Below are 21236 nucleotides of genomic sequence, written 5' to 3' on the forward strand. Positions count from 1 at the left end.
TCACTTGCTGTCTCCAACTTGAGATTGATTAGTCCCAGATTGCCGTGGACTGATGTGTGGAGAGTCAGCATAAAGCGGCGCCGGTTTGGTCGCTACTACCTTATGCACACCCATCATCTCCTCATAGTACGTCTGGGCCCGCCGCATCGGCCTTTCCTACACACGCATCCAAACAGCCATTCGTCTTGGAAGGCTGTCTCTCCGATCTGAGTGATAAACTGCAACAGAATTGCCCCGTTTGCAAAAAATAAAAGACACAAGGACACTAGTTTTTCAATCTGTGCTGTCATCGTTTTTAGACTGGAAACTGATGCCATGTTTCATTGGCTTGCTTTCTTCGGTTGTGCTTCTGGGAGGCTTTGTCTTTTTCTATGATGTAAATTTGACCACTTTGGCATTATCAGATGGGCTGTTTTGTCTCCTCGCAGCTCACTGAGCAGAAACAGATTACAGAGGTTTTATATTGATGCGTCTAATTAGTACCCTTCTCGATTGTCATCAACACATTTTTGAACGCGTTACACGCCATTTTAGTTCTCTTTAAGGCCGCCTCTGCCCGACTGGCACTTAGTATATCGCTGAATAGTAAAACTAAAAGTAAAACTTGTCGCCCTTTGACGCCGCCTCGGGGAGAGTAATGGACACTTGGCAAGCTGTCATTGTCATGCAAGTCAACCGCCATTATGCTTTCACTTACATGTTATTTATGTTAGCATCTCCTTTGAGGAATGTATTTACATGTGTAATTGATGTTTAATTGCCATTGTTCTGACCATTTTCCATTTACTGTTCTGTGGTTATTATCACACATTTCCCTCTGTCGCAACGCCCACACAAAATAAACAGTGGTGGAGTTCTTTTAAATGCAAATGCTCAAGCATAAAATGATTATGAACCACTGTTTTGGTTCATAAGATGTTGATCTGTGTTTTCTAAAGTAAGAACAGATGTTCGCAAATCAGCCTGCTTCCATGGAGGACAACAGAAACTGGAGAGTATGAACTGGTGAGGCTGAATCTGAACAACTTAGCACGGTCTCGAAACGATGACTTGATTATTACAGTAGGTTATTTTACATGTTGTGACTTCAGCCTGTCCTCCACACTAATAATAAACATGTTATTACATCAGTATCCAGGAAATCTGATCTCAGTGATGCAGCTCCTACATTGTAATTCAAATTCCACCAGTGTTTCCAATGTTTTTGACATCAAGTTTCCTTTATTGGCCTGAATTGTGTTTAATGACTAACATATTGATGACGTCAGTGGCTAGCCATGCGTAACGCTTGCCATGGGGGGATTCATGGTTTTCACCTGGACAAATATTTAACACACCCCCGCCCCCACCTTGAGGGTCTCGTCGCAAATATGTTACACCAACATATCCGTGAAGGTATAACGTGGCTAGTTGTCGGAGAAGCGGACTTTTGGGCCACCCGCTAGCAAGCCGTGTCGTGTGGGTTGCAAGTGAGTGGAAGAAGCCGAGCTCGCCCACAGCACCACCAGCGAGTAGAGCACATCCCACATAGTCGCGCGACACTCAGCAACAACAATGGCCAAGCGTAGTCAGTGGCGGTAGGAGCGCTGTCTTCTTCGCTCGCTCGTCGGAGTCCTCCTCGATTTTTTTTTTCGGGACTCCGGGACGGAGAAAACAAAAAGAACCCGTAGATAATCGCGCTCGTGTTTTATTTGACTCGTTCCACAATGTTCGAGGCAAGCCGACACGGACCGTGCGTGTGTGTCCCCGCTGCTGCTTGTTGGCCGCTGGGTTGCAGCTACTAACCTAGCTGCTTTTCACTCGCTGCTTAGCTAACGTTTTTTAGCCCCCCCTCCTCCTTGCGCGCCCCCCTGTTGTTTTCTTCAAACAACACGCCAATGTTTTAGAGTATTCGCGTGAACTGTTTTATGACAACAACAGTTCCCAACTACCTTTTATTCGTTAAAGGAGCGTGTGTGTGTATGTTTGTCGCGGAAACTAGTTTGCGGGCTAGCTAACAGGCTAGCCATTTGTGTGTGTGTGTGCGTGTGTGTGTGTGTTCGCGCAAGGAAGGAAAACGGCGAGTTTCCTTTTTTAACAAAGTATGGATGACCAGACCAGGATGCTGACGGGTCTCACCGGACTTGGTGGACTACAGCCAGGGGACGTGGGCGACCCGGACTCGGTTCGGAAACAGCAGTCCCTCGGCCAGCCCCAACAAGACATCGGGGATATCCTACAGCAAATAATGGCCATCACCGACGAGAGCCTGGACGAAGCACAGGCCAGGTAAGAGCGAGCGGCCAAGAGCCATTTTCCATCACGCTGCTACGCCGCTCCGTAGCTCACATTTAGCCAACATGCTTTTTAAAATGAACCATAATTGTTTCAAATTATCAACTTTATAATACGCGATCGACTGCCAGCACAACGCTCCCATTTTACTAGTGTTCCAAAAAAAGGCAAGGCGGTTCTTTGTTACTTCTATTGTACTCGGCTTGCTTTTGAGTTTGCAAACACATTTAGTATCGAATAAGAAACAACCAGCAGGGCACATCGACGGATTATTTAGTTTTTAGTTGCGAAAGTTTGAGCTTTCAAAACGAGACAATGGTTGTTGCACTGCTAATGATCTCCCAGCCACTTGGCTGCCACTTAAACTGCACTTGCATGGCTCATATAACTGCTTCATTACATTACAGCAGCAGTAGTAGTTAACATTTTAGGGCCTTTTATTAACCCCTGTATAGAACGCGAAAACCATTCCTCACACTTGAAGCGATCTGTCAGGTAAACATAGAGTTGTTGACATAAATCTGTTTTTTTTTCCTAATTCAAGGCAGTGAGTGCACAATCTCCCCCCTAAAAAAAAAAAAAAAGGTTCCAAAGCTGCACCACATTGCTGTTTATGCCTAATGAGATTTGTCTAATTGCACCCCAATGCGTCTGAATAGCGTTCTGCATCAATTGATAGTCGATGTCATTATCCGATGAAATGCAAATGAATGCAGGGATTACTCAATTGGCTCGCGTATCCAGTCAGGAGCTCCCCGTGATGACAGCAGCCATTCATTCATAGAACTCCTCACTTAATGCTCATATCACAGAGGCATTCCGGTGTTTGCATTATTCCTAGCGATCATGGGGGGGGGGGGGGGGGGGGGGGATATATGCAAGGAACCCCGGCACTCATGCGCCATGTGGCCCGGGGAGCATAAGGTCAGCTTTCAGATAAAGCCCCGGTATCTCAACAATAGGAAGGCGTCCACTTGCAAGACCGTGGCCACAGTGTGATGTGTCATTAGCTAGTGATTTTCCACCCAACATTTGACCACCTGGTTCTCTTAATTAATTCACTCCCCTTTCACTCCCTCCCTCCCTGGTGTTCATCCTTTTCATTGTGTGCTGGGCGCAATCAATTCTCCTATAATGTGTACGCGAGTGCAGCTGTCCGCAAATCGAGTTTCTATTAATGAGGTGGTGTTGAAGGGGGGGTGATACGATGCTATATGGCCAAAGCACACACTCGGGCTTGTTTGTTTTTTTTGTTACCTTTTCTAATATGAGAGTTTGAGACTATAATCTGGGCCAATGCAGTTTTTGTTGTCGTCACGCTGCACCCCCCCCTCCCCTCCCTCGTAAATATGTTCGCACCGGCGTGGATAGTGCAAATGATAGTGCTTTGCTCTTAAACAGCCACAATTACTGCGTAAGTAACAGGCTAAACAGGTTACAAATATACAGTATGTAAGTAAAGGTGTGTCGGGGGTTCTATAGGCGTACCTGTTGTCAGAACGCCTTTTGCTCTAATGTCCACTTTCTGCACACGAGGGCCACTTGACACACAGGCTGTAATGTGCAAACGATTTAATCAATAAAGGCAATTCCATTCCATTTTGATAAAATATTCATTTATTGAACAGTGGGTGCTTGCTCGAGGTAGGAGACCCTTCATCTGCTTGCTAATTGGCCTCTCTCTGTTTTGTTTTTTTTTTTTTTTTACTTCTGGTGCAAAAACTTAAATGCAAGCAGTCTCGATGAATAGTTTGCACAACCATTTTTTTTTTACCTCCCGTGAAGAGGTTATGTTGCAGAGTGTGCTTAAACGTGGCTACAAAACTTTGCCGTGCAGTGGGAAGTAGTCGTTAAGGGAGACAGATTACATTTTTTTATGTGGGTTGTTATGGCTCTAAGATCAAAACATTTTTGAAAGCTCAAAGTCCAGGTTTTGGACTGGGATAGTGTGAGCGTTCCCTTACAAACAGTCAAACCAAATGTAGGGCATGCATGTTAAAAGAGAATTTAAGTCAAAAATGTTGTTTAAAATATCTTCCATGCACCCCCACTTGTCAAAACCCCAAATTCTGATCATATTGAGTTTGTGGAATATGAAGAACTATCAAGAGAGAATATATAAAAGAAATGTTTGATTTGACTTCTGCTTTAAGAAGTGTTTGCTTTTAAATATTTTTTGTGCAATTTTGAACTTTTCTCTGCAGTCCATTTTTTCATTTTCTTCCATTTTCTCACTTTCACGATCCAAATGTCCATAACGTTACAATGGCTTACAGTAATATTAAGTCTAATTTTTAGGAATAAAATATGTCTCGCTGTTGATGAACACGCTGCATTATATTAAAGTTGGCCATCATTTTGATATTTAAGTTTATGAGGTGCCACTTGGTGCAAAACGTTTTCGAACCACTGACATGCACTATATGTCAACAACACCGTTGTTGTGAATAAGCGCATTGGAATCGAAAAATTAGCCACATGCAGCAGGTTTGTATGTCTGAAGGTGCACAGTTTGGTGCTGATCCAAATTAGGATTGTTCGGCTCTGTCGGAGGTCGGCCGTTACAAATGGCTTTGGTCCTTTTCCAAAGGCCACCCCGGAACGGTACGGTCGTCGTAATTCTTACCCTGGTCAAGTTTGTCCGTCCCACATCGGTCATGAAGCACAACACATGACACGACCGACACGCGCCCATGACACTCCTGTTGTGGGCGGGGGGCGTGTTGGGATGGGGAGCGCTCAGGGCAGCGCAAGAACTTTGGTGCCCTTTCTGCACGCCCTGCCTGCCCTGCGCCCTCATCCTCTTCCCCCCACCCGCCCCACCCCTCCTGTCGCCATATGTTTAGATGCTGGCCAGAAGATTCGCCGGCGCATTGGGGTGGATCAGACGACCCCACAGAGGGAGGGAGAGCAGGGGGGGGCACGGCAGGGGGTGGCCTGCCAGTCAACTTCCAGTACAGGTCAGTACAGGACCGCATGAGCACCTCCCTCTCCCCCTCCTGCTCATACCCTCCATTCTGATGGCAGCCCACCCCCAACTCAAATCCAGCCGTGATAAGTTTAAGTTGACTCTGTAGCAATAAATAATCGAATAACTCGATTACCAAAGCCTCAGTCTCGAAAAATTCCAAAGTACGTGTGGATGGCGACCCCAAGTGGGCAAAAGCACCTGCACCTTGAGCATGTTGTTTACTAACGCACCGAAATTTTTTTAGCCGATTAATCGTTTGGCTAATCGATAGCATGTTGTTGTAGTTGCTTGTTGCTGTAATACTTGAGTGGCTCCAACTAGTGCAGACAAATTCCTTGTGTGTTTTTCACATACTCTTGGCAGTTGAGACGGTTCCGACGATTCCAATTCTGAGAATACTCGATTCCAAATTTCTTCGGTAGCTGCAGCTATCGCTCGGCCTCAATTCCTCTCACATTGAGGGCAGGATAACAAAGCGTATTATCTTTGCAGTCCCTTCTTGAATCGCCTCGAGGCTTTCACAACTGGAATTGTTGTTGTGGTCAGGTGTAGCCAAATCATAATCATTTGTGGTTGTCTGTTCTCATGGCAAATATCGTGTCATCCTTTTCAGTCCACGCTCATCACATCCAAAGCCGTGCGCCCGCGTTTGCTTTTAGCCTCATCCAAACACCAAACGTGGGGGCTAAAACTTATTACCACCCCAAACATGTTCTTTGAGCACCCGTTGTGATGTCATAATGCGCTCGTGTTTGTTCTATCACGACCAGACGGTTGCCATTAACGTAAATGACACATCTCGCGCTACTTCAACAGTGATTGGATTTAATGAGATACATGGGGACAGATCTCATGAATCTGACGCCTGGCTGGAAGTCTTAATAATGGGAAATTAATTAGTCTCATCGAAAGGCGCCGCTCACTGTTGCCGTACAATGCTGTGATTTTCCCCCCCACCTCAATAAAACTAACAATCATGGCTAGTCAGAACAGACTTAGTTACAAAACACATGAGCAACTGGATTCTGTAACGCATTAGCTCTCAGGCTCTTGCCTCATAGTGCTAATCGCCAAAATGACATCATTGTTTTTTTTTTCTCTTCACATCGAAGCGTCACATATATTTCCGATGTGACAGACAAAGGCATTTCCCATCGAGAATGTCGAGAAGTCGACGCTTTTGAAACACTTAGGTAGACTTGCGGGAGTTTTAAGAAGAGAAAGACGAGGTACAACTTGAGATGGTGGTTGGGGGGGATGATTCTTTTTATTTGTTATTTTTTTTGTACGCTCTCTCTCCCCCCCTTTTCTGATTTCCCTCTTCTCTCTCGTGCAGGAAGCATGCCCTTAACTGTCACAGAATGAAGCCAGCCCTGTTCAGTGTTCTCTGCGAGATCAAAGAGAAGACAGGTAAGTTTCGACTCGGCTCTTTCCCTTTTGATTCGGCGCGCCACGCAAGTCAAAACCCCGTTCCGTCGCGCCTTCCCTCCAATAATGGCTTCCTCGCATACGAGCCGCTTCCTTCCTGGCCTCGGCGTACTCGCAAATGATTGAGTGTTGATTGTATTCGTTTGGCCTCGGCAGTGTCCGTTCTCAGCAAAATCACAACCGAGTATCTGCTGACTACCTACCGCAATCGGTATTGTTTTCAAATTAATAGGATGGGGGGGGGGGTTGGGGGAAAAAAAAAATACCCTTGCATAATCTTGACAGAAAATTCACACACTGGTTGACAGCAGGCAGATATGAAAAGAATCCGCGGGGGTTATTGCTTCACACAGCCAGTCCATTATAGCTTCTCGACATGCTATTTTCCGACGAGCTCCTCCAACGTCTACGCTCGCCGCAGCATAATGCAATTATGCATCGGTAATAAATTGCTATGCATATCAATGCGGCGCCCTCAGCCAAACATAGCATGAAGTCAAAAGAAGGAAACTCTCTCCGACCATATCATCGGATCTCGTCTCAACGCGATGCGATGGGAGGCTCCGTTTGAACACGTGCAATTATTTAGAGTTTAATCGCAGTCGCACAATTATTTGAAGCAAAAGCAGCTGGTTATCTACCCCCCCCCCCCCCCCCCCCCCCCCCCCACTTCTTGTTAGCTATTCCAGTCAGCTATCTGACAGATTCGAGTGCGGTTCAAAGGACGAAGGCTTAGGATGGCTGGCAGATTGATGGTTATGGTACTGTGAATGGGTGGGATTTTGAATCCCCCCCCTCTCTCATCCCCTTGCCTCTCACTCGCCGTGTATCTTCTCACCGAAAAAAAAAAAAAAATCCTCTCTTGTTCAAATACAATTTGAAAATGCTGCACTGCTGCCTGCCGTGGCCCTCTGTCAATAATGTATTATTGCTCTCCGGTGATTGGAGAAAAGTACAGGCTAGGCTTTGAGTGAGTGGGGCAGGGTATAGCGTTTCCCAGGCAACCGCTGCTCTTATTTACCCTAATGCCATTCACTTTGATTTTCACATTTAGTCTCCCGGCCAACTAGAGAGAAGCTCCGTTAGTACTCGCCAAGCAGGCTGCTCGTTAAACGCCCGATTCTTCACAGTGGAGGTGAAGATGCGTACAATAAGATGGCGAAATATTTGCCTTTGCTGCTTGGCCGTGTGCCACGCAAGCGCCATGGCTCCCCGCCGCACCGGGTTACCTGCTTTGCCATTTCTCTGCTCCCTCATAAGACCCCCTGCAGGCTCCATTATGTGCCGGCGGAATGGGAATTGACTTCTCTTCGCCGCTGCTTTCGGAAGAGCCAATCAGTAACCCTCGTGGATCCTCCACGCGTTTGATGCCGCCCCCCAACACCCCCCCCACCCGCCACCCCAACCCATTGACATGCACTTGTCAGTGCATATACACACGCTCTCTCTTGCACACATACAGTACAAGCGCATTGAAGGAGGATAAAAGCAAAGTCGGTCTCTGGGTCTACTCCGACTGATTCGGCGTTGTCCTCTTCTCTTCTCCTCTCCGCCTCAGCCTCACTCCCTTTCTTGAAAAAGAAGACTCGCTTTGAACTCGGGGGGGCTTTGATATGGTAATGTAATGGTGCCGTTGGAGGAGGGGAAGGAGGGCCGGTGGGGGAGGGGAGGTGAATTCCTCTGAGTGCTGCAGTTGGTTAGATTGTTTTCATTGTAAAGGAAATGTTCTGCGCAAATGCCAGCGCCCCCTTCTTGCTACATCGACCTACCGGCACCCCCCCCCCCCCCTGCCCTTCCCCACGCCCCGCCCTTCCCCAAACCAACAAATTCAACATCTGCATGAAACGTGATACTCTTTAATAGTTGATTAAAAAAAAAACACTTTGAGGAAGAAAGTAAAAGAGATGGAGAATGATCAGAGTGAGGAGTTAGGGGCTCTGCTTCAACTCTTGTTCTCGTCTCGCACGCTCTCGTGGGGATTTACTGTAAAAATAGCTTGCGTGTAGTGCAATGGGACAGCATATGCCAAAAAAGCCCCCACAAGCTAGCGCCGTTCCCCTCAGAAGTTTTTCTGTTTAGTTTGGGCATCTATTTGGCCGCTTTCTGTTTACCTTTCATGTTCTCCCTTTTGCCGTCCACGTAAACAACGCCAGCCTGTCACTCACTCCGTTCCGTCACAAGACTCCAGTTCCTTTTATTGTTGCCAATTTATTTTTTGCGGATGCGTTTTGAATAAGATTTGAATTGTTTTCATGAGGAATTGACATGACGGTGTGCAACACTGCACCTTGGAGACAATCAAAAAGTAGTGAAGACTTGGGGAGCAAATAGTTTGATAAAAAATCCGGATTGGAGTGTGGGTCTTGGTAGAAAATCGGTAGCTTGTTTGAAAATTTTAATCAAGAGCGTTAAAGCAGTCTATTTAACCAGGTATATATTAGTTATGTAAATAATCCTTATCTAGCTAATAGCGCCTCACGACCTCACAATACATGACATTTTCAACCGGCAAATGGCCTCAATTACATGTTAATGGCATTGCAACATACTTGAAGTTGTGAAAAAATTAAAAAACACAAAACAGGCTGTTAATGAAACCAGTTGTTTGTTCGCAACCGCCGTCGTCATTCGTGGATTGTTTTGACGAGTGCAACTTATAAAAATATCTACGTTGCACTATATGGTGGATATTTGTTGTCCAGAAAATGAAACCATGGAGGTTAAATGTATTTATTTTCAAATCCAACCTGACTTTAGTGTTTGCGCTATTAATTTCATTGAACTGCGCACATGAAGCTTTGTGGATTGCGGGCCTCATTAAAGCATCTTAATTATTACAAGTTTTAAAGAGCCCAATTTAGAAAAGCTATAAAATTTTATTGTTGTTCCCAAACCTATGGGCTACTATTATTGTATTTTTATGAAGCTTGATAGCAACGCTAACTCCGGATCCTCACATGGCCACCTTTTAATTATTTCCTGAAACCTCTCGATTTATATTAATGCAATGCAGCGGAGCAGGATTATCTCATTGCTTTTTGAGGGATCTCACTTGTGATGCGTGGTGTCCTGTCACTCAGCCTGCCCCCTCCCCGCCACCACCCCCTTCCTCTCCCCCAGAAGAGAATGGAAAAAAGATGGTGTTGGTGGTGGAGGGACGGGGGGAGGGGGGCTTGTGCAGGAGTGATACAAGGAGATTGATGAGGCAGTAAGAGCAGGAGTAATTACTCGATGTCCATTTCCCAAGCCAGATTGGCAGACGGCTAATATCACACAGACCCCTGGCCCTGACAGACGCATCACCAACCCCGCCCCCAGCCCCCAAAACCTCAACCGCCACCCCCCAACTTAGGCACCTCAACCTTCAGCCCGGGCCTAATGGTGTGTGGGCCGGCTGACTTTCCCATGTGGCGTTATTCCTACAGGAACTGGACGCCTGTTTACTGACAAGACTGTCGGGAGTTGGAGGATGAGGACACCTTAGTGTAATATTTCAGTGTCACAAATATGATTTCATCATGTTGTGTCACAACATGGCAGCCTGACGAACTCGGAAATTGACCCTCGCACATCCAACCCAAAAACTGTGACCCCCCAGGGTTGTCATCTGCAAACACCAGTATGAGGTGCATCGCCAAGAGTTATTTTAAATTTATTTTTAATTAATCCACAAAAACCTGGGGTGAATATTCAAGAGGCTGTCTACTCAATTCATCCACTCAATTTGCGCTACAGAGACTCTCCACGCTGTGCTTTTTATCCACAGGTACATATTGCCGCCATCGGGCCGAACCAAAAATCGTTAAGAGAGCGAGTTCATATTAATTCTCAAGAATGGTCAATAATTTGTCAAAATACATTTACCAAAATGGAGTTAAGATGTTAAGAGTTTCGGTTTGATGTGCAATTGACTACACGGATACGTTTGTGTCCAATTGTGACAGTCTCAAGGCCAAAGCAGGAAATATTATGCGACCTGTCAGTACTGGGTCAGCATCGCCCATACAGTGAACTCCGACCTCTTCATCTCTGGTCTTCCTCTCAGCATGTCTTGCTCCTCTCACACTGCTTTTAAAAGGCTTGCTCCTCTTAAGACTCGGTCCCTTTAATCAAAGACATGTAAATATGTTCCCAGCTGGATTGCGCAAGGTTGGTGGCAGAGGGGTGGGAGAGCGTCAGATCGCAGCTCTTAATCCTGACTAATTAAGGATTAATTATAATTGATGGGCGCCTTCCACCCCTCTGCAATTGTTCACATGGTTATCTCAGAGTGTTTTACACCGCGTCATAAACGCAGGGATTGGCAGTGATATAGTGGGTGCCGTAAACCTACTTTTACACAAAGTTTATTTAAGTCTTCAGTGTGGGGGGAGGGAAAAAAAATCATCCCATCGTTACGGCGCTCTGTTTGGTTACATTTATCTAAACAAAGCAGGTGGAAATTTACACCAATGTGTTTATTTTGTGGGGGTGATTTTACACCTGTATTAATTCATTTAACACCTTCCTGCCATTTTGTTGTTGTGGAGCACAACATCTGCCTCCCCCCTTTTTTCTTTTCTTTTTTTTAAACATATCTAATCCACTTAAAACTTTAAATTGTGTCGTCTGTAAATTTGAAATCTAACTCTGTGGTTTAGTTTGAGCTTGCACTTCAATAGCCTTTCGCAAAACAACGTCTGCGATGGTATTTTGACCAAGCATAAATACAATTAGCCCGGCGGCTTTATTCCTCCGAGGTATATCAACCGGTGTAGGCTAAACATGTCGCCTCAGCTCCGTGACACCATCTGACTGTGTCATAATGCTTGTTCACGTGTTATAAATGAGGAGCGCCGGTCTGATCTATCGCTTAATTGCAGCATCATTTGCATAACAGTGCAAATTAACGACCTCTCAAATGAGCGTTCATTTTTCACAAAGTCTTTAGGAGCTCCTTAAGAGTCTGCGCTAATGAGCACAGGAGGCAGCTGGCCTGATGAGAGTCGACTGGGGGAAGAGGCGAGCCGCGCCGTTGCCGCTTTGCTTTTACGCCTTCTTCATCCTCCTCCTCTTCCTCTCGTGACATTTCACAAACCCGTGCTTTTCATCTTTCCCCGGGCGCAACGGCGCCGGACTTGATATTACACCGGAGACCGACTCTTTGGAATCCTCGTTGTTGATTAATCACGTTCGGAAGCAAAAATAAAAATGGAACGCAACCAGAAGATGCGCCGTCGATTCCAGGCGACACAAGAATCACGTGACGTCAGCTATGGGGAATTGATCAGGCAAAAAAAACAATTATTAAAATGGTCATCTGCGCTCCCCTTTTTGTGATCACACAAAATATGCAAATGAATAATTAAGACACAGCAAAGCCTCCATTACCTGACAACACTAATTGATCTATCCCTCATTAGTGTTAAGTGCGCTCCTGAGCTGGTGTGTTTGTTTGTGCTCGGGTGAGACGGTGTTTGTGTATGACCATTCAAGGTGGGGAGGGGGGGAGAGCGGCAGGGGTGGGGGGGACTTGCGTCATCGCTCTGGCATCCAATTCTCTCCCTTTTAGTTAATTAAGTGCTGATTAATGATGTGCTGGACCTGAAGTGTCGCCCAAGGTGTGAGTTGTCCAATTGCACACCTTAATCAGACCACATCGTGTTTACTATGTATATAGAGGGAGATATTTGTGTGGAGGGCTGCGTGCAACAGGACGCCGGTGAGCTCCCCAAACAGATGCTGATTAGCGTGAGCTGCTTAAAGTAGCAATGAACATATGGATTGTGCTCATTAAGTTGACTGTACTCCCCCCCCCAAAAAAAAACCACCTTATTTAATACAGAAAAAAAAGAGAGGGGGGAGGTCGAGGCTGTAACATTGCTCGAATGTTGACATCACAACATTTTCATCGACTTAAAGCCCATTAAGGAAACATCTCATTTGTAATGCAGGCTCTTTAGTGTTGATGTCAGACAGCGTCCTCGTCAACGTCCCCGCCTTTCTTTTAACCTTCCAACGTACTAGCGTCACAATATCCTGATTATTTAATCAATTATTATGAGCATCATGTGTACCTATGACAGTCTAGCTACCTTGTAAGGTAAATTTGCGTCGTCTTTTTCTGTCCGTTTTTTTATTATTATTATTGTGGAAAGATTTCCATGTCCCAGTTCTCTTTATCTGTGTAATGAAAGGATAACTGATGTATTCACACTCCCATCTTTTCTCCCTCGCTGGCATGCCTCGACTCTGGATTCTTTATATTTCTGTAACCGCTCGGTGTCTCTTCCCCGCTTTGCACAAACACACACACACACGCGCGCGCAGACGCACATCTTCTCCTGTGACTCCTTTTTGCAATTCTCCTTGGTTCTCCTTCCACCCTCCCCTCTCTCCTCACCTTTCCCCCCCCCCCCCCCCACTCTTCCTCCCCTTCCCCTATCCTTCTCTCCCGCTCCCTTGCTCTCTCCCAGTGAAAGGCTGAGAATACCCAAGGGAGCTGATGCAATTAAAATGCTAATCCTGTCTGTCTACAGAGAGAGGGAGAGGGGGGGGCTGACAGCATGAGGGATTGCGGCTCACATGGAGAACTCGACTGAAATGGAGAACAGAGGGGGGGGGTGAGAGAGAGAGAGAGAGAGAAGAGGGGGTGCGCTGAAAGGGAGAGGGGGGAAGGGATACGTGTTGGTGGGGGAGACGGAGTGAAAAAGGGGATGCTAGCGAGGGGAAAGACAGACAAGGATAAAGCTTGTGCTGTGAGCTGAGCAATGATATACTGACTGCGTTTAAGTCTTATCTGCCCGCGCCTGGGCGTGCGTGGACGGCATTACGCTTAATGTACATCACGCCGCAGCGTCGCTCGGGCTCTTCGCCCTTACTTGCGACCACGCTCGGCTGTTGTGTCTGCACAGCTCAGCGGCTCGCTGGCGCGACGCAGGAATGAGAATGATTATGTATGCAGCCAAAGCTCAGCTGGATAGCTTGAATATTTCATAGTATATGTTACTCGCTCCATCTCCCGGTGCCACGGCGAGGGTGGGAACATGTGCAAAGTACTGTAGGCCCTCTCGCGTCTTATCCGAGTAAGGCGAATTTAAGCAGCGCCGCTTCTCATTAAGTCGGCCGTCGCCGAGCCACTTGAGCAAAACAGCTTTTTGACGCCCTTTTGATGTCATTTTTCACGGTGTTTGCGGTGGGTGTGAGAAGGTGCGATAGCGACAAGCGGCGGCAAAAAAAAAAGGATGGAATCCGTTTTTTCTTTTTTTTATGGATAAAACGAACTTACCTCATTTCCACGGCTTTACACAATCCCGACTCGAGCCGGCGTCTGCTATAATACCGCGAGACCACTAGACTGTGCTTGAGAGCAATCGTGGGTAATCACGGCTTAATTAGAGTAATTAGGGGAATGTAAGGGCATTAGGCTACAGCTGGGGGGCATAATGAGGTGGGGAGAGGGGGGGCAAAATTGGGAGAAGCTTTTTCAGTTGCCCTCCGTACTGTACGTCAGCTTTGCGACTCCCTTGAATGCACAGTCAAAAAGGTCTCTTGACCCCAACTCGTTTTAAAGCAGCACCCAAAACTCCTGCGTCTAGAAAACTTCAAAGAAATTTCGTTATCAAACCAGGTCCAAAAAAATGTCACATTGTTCAATTTGCTTGACGTTTTCTGGCTAAGTAGTGGAGAGCCTGCAAGGGAGGAAAAAGTGGAGGGAAAATGATGGGCGAATCAGGGTCATTAGTTCAGGCGGCAGGGTCTGCTGCATTCCTGAGTCCTAAGATGGGGGAGCAGCAGAGCAGGAATGCGCCTTGGAAAGAGAAGAGACCGAAGCAGAGGGGAAGAAACAGGCAAGAAGGAACAAGAAAAGGGAGGGAAAAAAAGGGGGGAGGGAGGGAGGGAGTTGGAAGCTTTGCTACAAATGGTGGAACACTCATTTATCAAACGAAGGTTGGAGGGAAAAAAACTCAACTCATCTGCTCGCTCTGTGGCATCTGGAATGTTTGAGCCAACTTTTTTTTTTCTTCTTCTTTCTTTTCCACATTCGTTAGCACAACAACCAACACGCTCTGCTCTGTAGCCGCTAACCTGTTTTTCTGAAACGTCCCCACAATGACTCACAAGAGCGTTGTACAAAAGTCACACAAAAGCCGAGACGCTCCCAACGACCGAGTTTGTGCACCTTGGACTAACTCGCGGAATCCGTGAGGAACAACCCAGTTTCCTGCAGGATTTACTGTGTCAGCCATATTGTAGGCGTGTGTTTAAAACAAACAACCGGGATTCGGTCTCCTGTTAAAAAAAAAAAAAAGTATTTTTGTGAGTTCTGCCTTAGAAATATTTTGATTGATAAAATTGTTGGAGTTTAATCTATGCTAATCGTTGTGTTTAGGGTTTCATGATGTCGAAATGCAACGTTTGTGGGGTTTTTTGTGTGAAATGCTGTTGCCGTGGCAACGCGCTGTTTGCCAAGAAAACAACTACAAATGCCTCAGTAGCATCACTCTACAAATTTTAGCCCCCAGTTGTGCATTTTAAAAAAAATCTGAAAAATTACAGTCAATTTCATCTTTACAAATTATTAGCTTGCAAGTAACCCCAAGTAAACTCAAAGGCAACGTTTCCATGTTATTAGTCATTCTGAGAGAGCGGAGACATTCTCTCGCTCTCTCTCTCTCCCTCCAAGACGTGGACGACTTCTCTTCACCTTTCCAGAAACGTGAAAGATTTAAAATCGACAAAAAGGCGGCAAAGTAAAAGATACTTGTCTGCGCCAGAAAGTTTCCACTAACAGAGTGTTATCTGGAGGTTTGTGTATGTGCGAAAGAGAGAGATGAGAGCGGGGCTGCGGGCTGACAGAGGTCCTGCTATAATACAGTGGTGGAGAGCAGCCACTGATAACTATACTTATGGCCACTGGGGCTCGTAGTGACAGCACATGCACTCCCATTACTGGTCCCATGCCTCATGCCCTTATCTCTGGCAGCCTGCCACCGAGGGACCACACTGCCCTCTGCTGCGCATCCCGAGCACAAGTTGGGGGCTTATTGGCAATTCAGTCGGCGACCGCTCGGGGGTGGGGGGGAGCCGACCCGACGGGGCTTGACAGAGCGCTTGGAATTTGGTGGCTTCGAGGTATAACCTAACTTTTTTTTAATTTTATTTCTCTCCATCCAGTTCTGAGTATACGAGGCGTGCAGGAGGAAGACCCCCCAGACCCGCAGATCATGCGTCTGGATAACATGCTGCTGGCGGAGGGCGTGTCCGGGCCGGAGAAGGGAGGCGGGTCGGCGGCGGCGGCCGCTGCGGCGGCGGCGGCGGGAGGCTCGCCTACCGACAGCAGCATCGAACACTCCGACTACAGAGCCAAACTGGCCCAGATTCGTCAGATATATCACTCGGAGCTGGAGAAATATGAGCAGGTGTGCTCGTCGGGCCACTTGGAAATCATTTGGAAAGCTGTCAGTCACGTTAAAGACGTGGTTCCGTGTGCTATTTTGCATCCAATGTTTTCCACACTCCAAAAATCATGTTTGGTTGGTTAAAGACTAGCACCACAAAAAATGGACGGCTGGATTTACGTCTCCAAATCTCCCCAAATTTTGTAGTTCTATTTAGCCGTGAAAGTTCTTAGCCGTACTTTTCCATGACAAGCAGATTATCCAGTCAGAAAGAGTTAGGGAGCCGAAACGGTCTCTTCATATCCAGCGAGTCTTTCCGTAGCACCTGACAGCTTTCTTTATCTCAGCGGTAGCTTTCAAGACGTGTCTCGGCTCTCTCGGCAGGCGTGCAGCGAGTTCACCAACCATGTAATGAACCTGCTGAGAGAGCAGTCTCGAACACGGCCCATCTCGCCCAAGGAGATCGAGCGCATGGTGGCCATCATCCACCGCAAGTTCAGCTCCATCCAGATGCAGCTTAAGCAGAGCACCTGCGAGGCCGTCATGATTCTGCGCTCACGCTTCCTCGACGCCAGGTTTGCCCCTCCCCCATGTCGATTCGCGTGTCTAATTGTTAAGAATACTCGGGTAGGCACAACCGGTGTGTTTTTTTTTTTTTTTTGCTTGCCAAGTAGCATTCCGTGCATGTCACTGATTGTTTCCTCTCTCCACATCAGACGCAAGAGGCGCAACTTCAATAAGCAAGCGACGGAGGTGCTCAACGAGTATTTCTACTCCCACTTGTCTAACCCTTACCCTAGTGAGGAGGCAAAGGAGGAGTTGGCCAAAAAGTGTGGGATCACCGTGTCTCAGGTAATAGAATTAATTAATTAATCACCCAATTAATTCATGAGTTTAAATATATTATTTTCTGGTCCCTTTATTGGTTTTGTGATCGGCATTGATTGTCATCTCCCGTCCGTCTGTCCCCAGGTCTCTAATTGGTTCGGCAACAAGAGAATACGTTACAAGAAGAACATCGGCAAGTTCCAGGAGGAAGCCAACCTCTACGCAGTCAAGACAGCAGTGGACGCCGCCAACGTGTCGGCGCAAGCCAGCCAGGCCAACTCGCCTGCGACGCCCAACTCAGGTAACGCGAGTGACCATCTCGAGAAATTGCTGACGCAGCATTCCGGATGGGCTTCGGATCCTCTTCTGTGCTTCTCAAACTTCAAAAATGTGTAGCCCTCCCAGTGTCACCGCAATGACCAACATTAGTCGGCCCAAGTATCGAAGCATCCCCTTGTAATTTCTCCAAATGCTACGTCATCTTTCCTGACCTCGTACTACCAAGCGTGGCGTCTTCTTCATGTCGGGGTGATGCGGTTTGTCTCACGCAGGCGACAGCTACATTGGGCTGCGATTGCTCAACGGGGAGGGCATCGGCGCGGCACCCTCTCTCCAGCCGCAGGTACGCACTGAGGACGGCTGCGCCCGCCGACCTCACTGCCAGGGATAGCTTTCCTTTAGCGTAGCTTCCTTTTTGACCCTTCACCTCTCCTCCCCAGTCCCTATTCATCCCGAGAAAGTCCATGCAAGGCGCAATGGGGACGTTAGTAGAATAATTGCAGGATCCAATCCTTGAGTCATGTGAGCGTGTCCCCCCCCTTCCTGAGTACTGAGCGATCGTCAGCTTCCACCCTCGGGTGCAAATAGACGATCCGCACTTCCTGCCTTCATTGATCCCGCCACGCTCCTACAGACATCCCTCTTCTTGTTTTGTCCAGATACGCTTGAAAAGAAAAAGTACGAAAGCATAAAATGTCATCAAAGTCACGACAATAGATGAACGTGATAAAAAACAGTTAAGAGTAGTTTGAACCAAATTCTCATTTACTGCGGCACACTTGATCCCATCTTGATTTAATCAGACTTTTTTTTTCTTTTTTTTTCTGTTGTGACTTCAACAAAAATCAAATGACATTTTATGACCAATTCCTCCAGACCTCCAGGTAACTCCAAAAATTCTGATACTTTTTCTTGCGAGTGTACGTTCCGCCGCGCAAACAGAACACAACTTGCGCCAGTGAGCTTTTTGTTGCGAGCGTCTCTCCAGCTCTCTGGCATTTTTTTTTTGCCGTCTGTCTTTCCACGGCAAGAAACGCCAAAGTGTACTCGTCATGTTAGTTATGATTAAGATGAAGCGGAACGTTCAGTGGTCAACAAGACAGGCGGCGATGACTACAAGATTGCGGACACTCACTCGGCCATGTTGTTGTCTGCTTGTGGCGTTTGGAAGTAATGACTTTGTGTAGTTGCTGTGACTGACTGCTCGTGTGTGTGCGTGCGTGTGTGTGTTGACAGGTGGATACCCTGCACCGTGCTACACACCTGACGGGCGGCTATGAGGAGCTGTCAGGTAGCGGCCTCTACACCCCTCATCGCCTGGATGTGAGTAACTCATTAGCACACGTCACTATTGTCGTTTTAATTTCATTTCAAGGGAGGCCCTCTTTTTTTTTTTCTCTCTCTCTCCTATATTTGAAGCAGTTCCCAAGTGTCTTCATAAAAAGTCTCTTTGGGCGAAATTCACAAAGGATCACTCTGCGTTATCAATAAAGCTGTGATCATTAATGAAATGAATTTGAAGCGCATTTTTTTGCTATTCCAGGCTAACAGCTGGCAGGACTCAACCGACCCCCCCTCCGTCACCTCCCCTCCCGGCGCTCCCGGCAGCGTCCACTCCGACACCTCCAACTGATCCGAGTAGCATCCGCCTTCCATCGTTAACGCCGTTTCCACTCGAGGGAGGCGGCGGTGGGGCCACCCCCCCCCCCCCCACTCCCACCCACCGCCATCTTGGACTCAACGGGATCATGTTATGAACACAACACCACTGTGTTGGAACGCAGGACAGCAACGCAACTCTGGACTCCCCCCCCCCGCCCACACTTGATGCCCACACGTACACGTGTATCTGCTCGTTATCTTAACACACGCTCACATTTCATCCGTGGCTTCGTTCGATTGGTCGCCCCAGCAGGGTCTTACCAAAGCGCCACCGCCCGGCTCGTCATTAGCATCACCGTGTCACACTGTTAGCATCCTTGTTATGAGCGTGGCTAACTGTGGCTAACCGGTTAGCAGACCAAGAAGAGTGGACGGAACTAATCCCACTTTTTTTTGGGTCACTAAATTCGACAAATTTTTTTTCTGTCCGCCAGTTTCTCTGATTGTAGGCCATTTTTTGTGCGTGTTTTTTTTTTTTTTTTTTTTTAAGAATGCACCAGCCGCCACCAAAAATAAAACACGCTGCCAATAGCGCATCAGAGAAGGCAAGGGAGGAGGGGGCTCGTGACAGCGAGGGCGACCATCCGGATTCTAGTAAAACTCGTCTTCCATGCATGTTAGGACTCGTTCAGCCCCGCCCTCACTTTTTACCTTGGTTTTTAATTACGATAAATGGAGGGGAAAAAATGAATTAAAAGGGTATAAATATTATAGTCTGACCAAAAAATACAAACAAAAAAAGAAACGAGCGTCGCGTGCTGTTTGGATAGTTGTGTGTCGTCATGGCGACGTGCACGACGACCACCTGTTGTACCAAAACCAAAAATACCACAGTCAGTAATCATGATAATGGTGATGATGCCACCTACTATTTTTGTGTGTCTTGTTGTATTTTATTTTTTGGGGGTGTGGGGGGCTGGAAACATTTCTATTTTCACTGTTTACAAATATGGACTTCCCTGTGTTGCCATTTTTTTTTTTCTTGGCTAATCAGATGAGAGCTCCACTAGCTCTCTCGCCCTTCTTACCAAAAAAAAGGAAACCACTTTTTTGCCATTTTTTTAAACACAAGTTTTAATCGTCAAGTTAAGTCGTCTTGTTATGAAGACAGGAATGTCCTTAACTCATTCACTGCCAGCCGCTAAAAAAAAACAAAAACTATACAACAGTGATCTTTTCCAGTTGACCAATATAGACGTGAATGGGTTAAAGAAAAACAAAAACTTGGCCTAATTGTCCGATGTAATATCCCAACATGTAATTACTTTTGTTAGTTCTAATACACTAAAATGTGATCAAGCCCCTCCCTCCCTCCATCCTGCCTGACCCGCCCCGCCCCCCTCTCTTTTTCTACCTGTGTAATGGATGTCACTGTACAGTTTGTGTAATGTTTCACTCTTTCTTTTATATACTCGACCTTGGTTCAGATGCTAATTATTATTTGGCATTTTTGTCTCCCCCCCCACGATACCCCTCCCCCGGCTGATTCCCGACACACACACGACTCGCTATATAACTCTGTATCAACATTATTTTTTATTATTGTTATTATTTAGGCTTTTTGTTACATAACCGGGTGGAAATGTGGGGTTTACTGCTCGGGACTTTTGATGCTGTGGAAATTGATGGTTCCCATGAATCTTTCATGAAAGTGATGAGAGAAAGAAAAAAGGCCTCCACAGTATCAAATGTCTCCCCCAAAAAGCCCTTTTGATTATTATTCTTTTTTTTTTCCTCTTAGTATATTTGTATCGCCTCTCTTTCCCTTGTATTTAGCCCTCTCTCTACCTCTGTCTTTCCATCTCTGTTGTATATATAACCCCCCCAAATGCCCCCAACCCCACCGCTGTTTTCAGACCCACGCGTCTGTCTGAACTCCTTTTATACCTCAACTTTAGAATTGTTCTAGAAAGAAAGAGTTAAAGGAAGAATGACAAATTGTAGTGTTCTTATTAGAAAGTTAATAAAAAAACAATTTAGTGTGATTTTTTTTTTCTTTTCCTTTCTTCTTCCAGTATTTTATTTCAAATTTTAGGAGTGCTTCATTTTATAAGTTGTCACAAAATGCTCTTGTGATAGTCAAATGTAATAAAAAAGAGAGATTGCACCATCCTCTGAATCATGTCAGTCTTATAACATGAAATCGTTTATATATATATATATATATATATATGTATGTGTGTGTGTATGTATATGTGTGTGTATATATATGTATATGTGTATATATATGTATATATATACATATACGTATATGTAGATAGATATATAGACACACAAACACCCGCGACCCCCCGTGGGGACAAGCGGTATAGAAAATGGATGAATGGATATATACATAACAATACTCAAGATGACCACAAGATGGCAACACCGTAGCGCTTGAAGACGTTAAATAGTCGACACCTTTTGGTTCC

General features: G+C 46.3%; 1 protein-coding gene across 5 annotated transcripts; it reads left to right on the forward strand.

Annotated features, from left to right (window-relative positions):
- The first annotated feature begins 1464 nt into the window (after positions 1 to 1464).
- pbx4 (pre-B-cell leukemia transcription factor 4) lies at positions 1465 to 20934 on the forward strand. Of its 5 annotated transcripts, XM_049745556.2 has the most exons (10): positions 1465 to 2268; positions 5121 to 5234; positions 6582 to 6655; positions 15830 to 16074; positions 16438 to 16628; positions 16770 to 16905; positions 17026 to 17182; positions 17433 to 17503; positions 18397 to 18483; positions 18704 to 20934. In XM_049745556.2, exons 1-10 carry the CDS (start codon positions 2084 to 2086, stop codon positions 18791 to 18793), a joined length of 1350 nt encoding a protein of 449 aa, XP_049601513.1. In that variant the 5' UTR covers positions 1465 to 2083; the 3' UTR covers positions 18794 to 20934. The 5 variants fall into 5 exon arrangements, with proteins under 5 accessions (XP_049601513.1, XP_049601514.1, XP_049601515.1 ...); XM_049745557.2 differs by lacking the exon at positions 5121 to 5234 and having other exon boundaries at positions 1487 to 2268; XM_049745558.2 differs by lacking the exon at positions 17433 to 17503 and having other exon boundaries at positions 1492 to 2268.
- The last annotated feature ends 302 nt before the right edge of the window (positions 20935 to 21236 follow it).

The sequence above is a fragment of the Syngnathus scovelli genome, chromosome 16 (genome assembly GCF_024217435.2).
Source record: "Syngnathus scovelli strain Florida chromosome 16, RoL_Ssco_1.2, whole genome shotgun sequence".
NCBI lineage: Eukaryota > Metazoa > Chordata > Actinopteri > Syngnathiformes > Syngnathidae > Syngnathus > Syngnathus scovelli.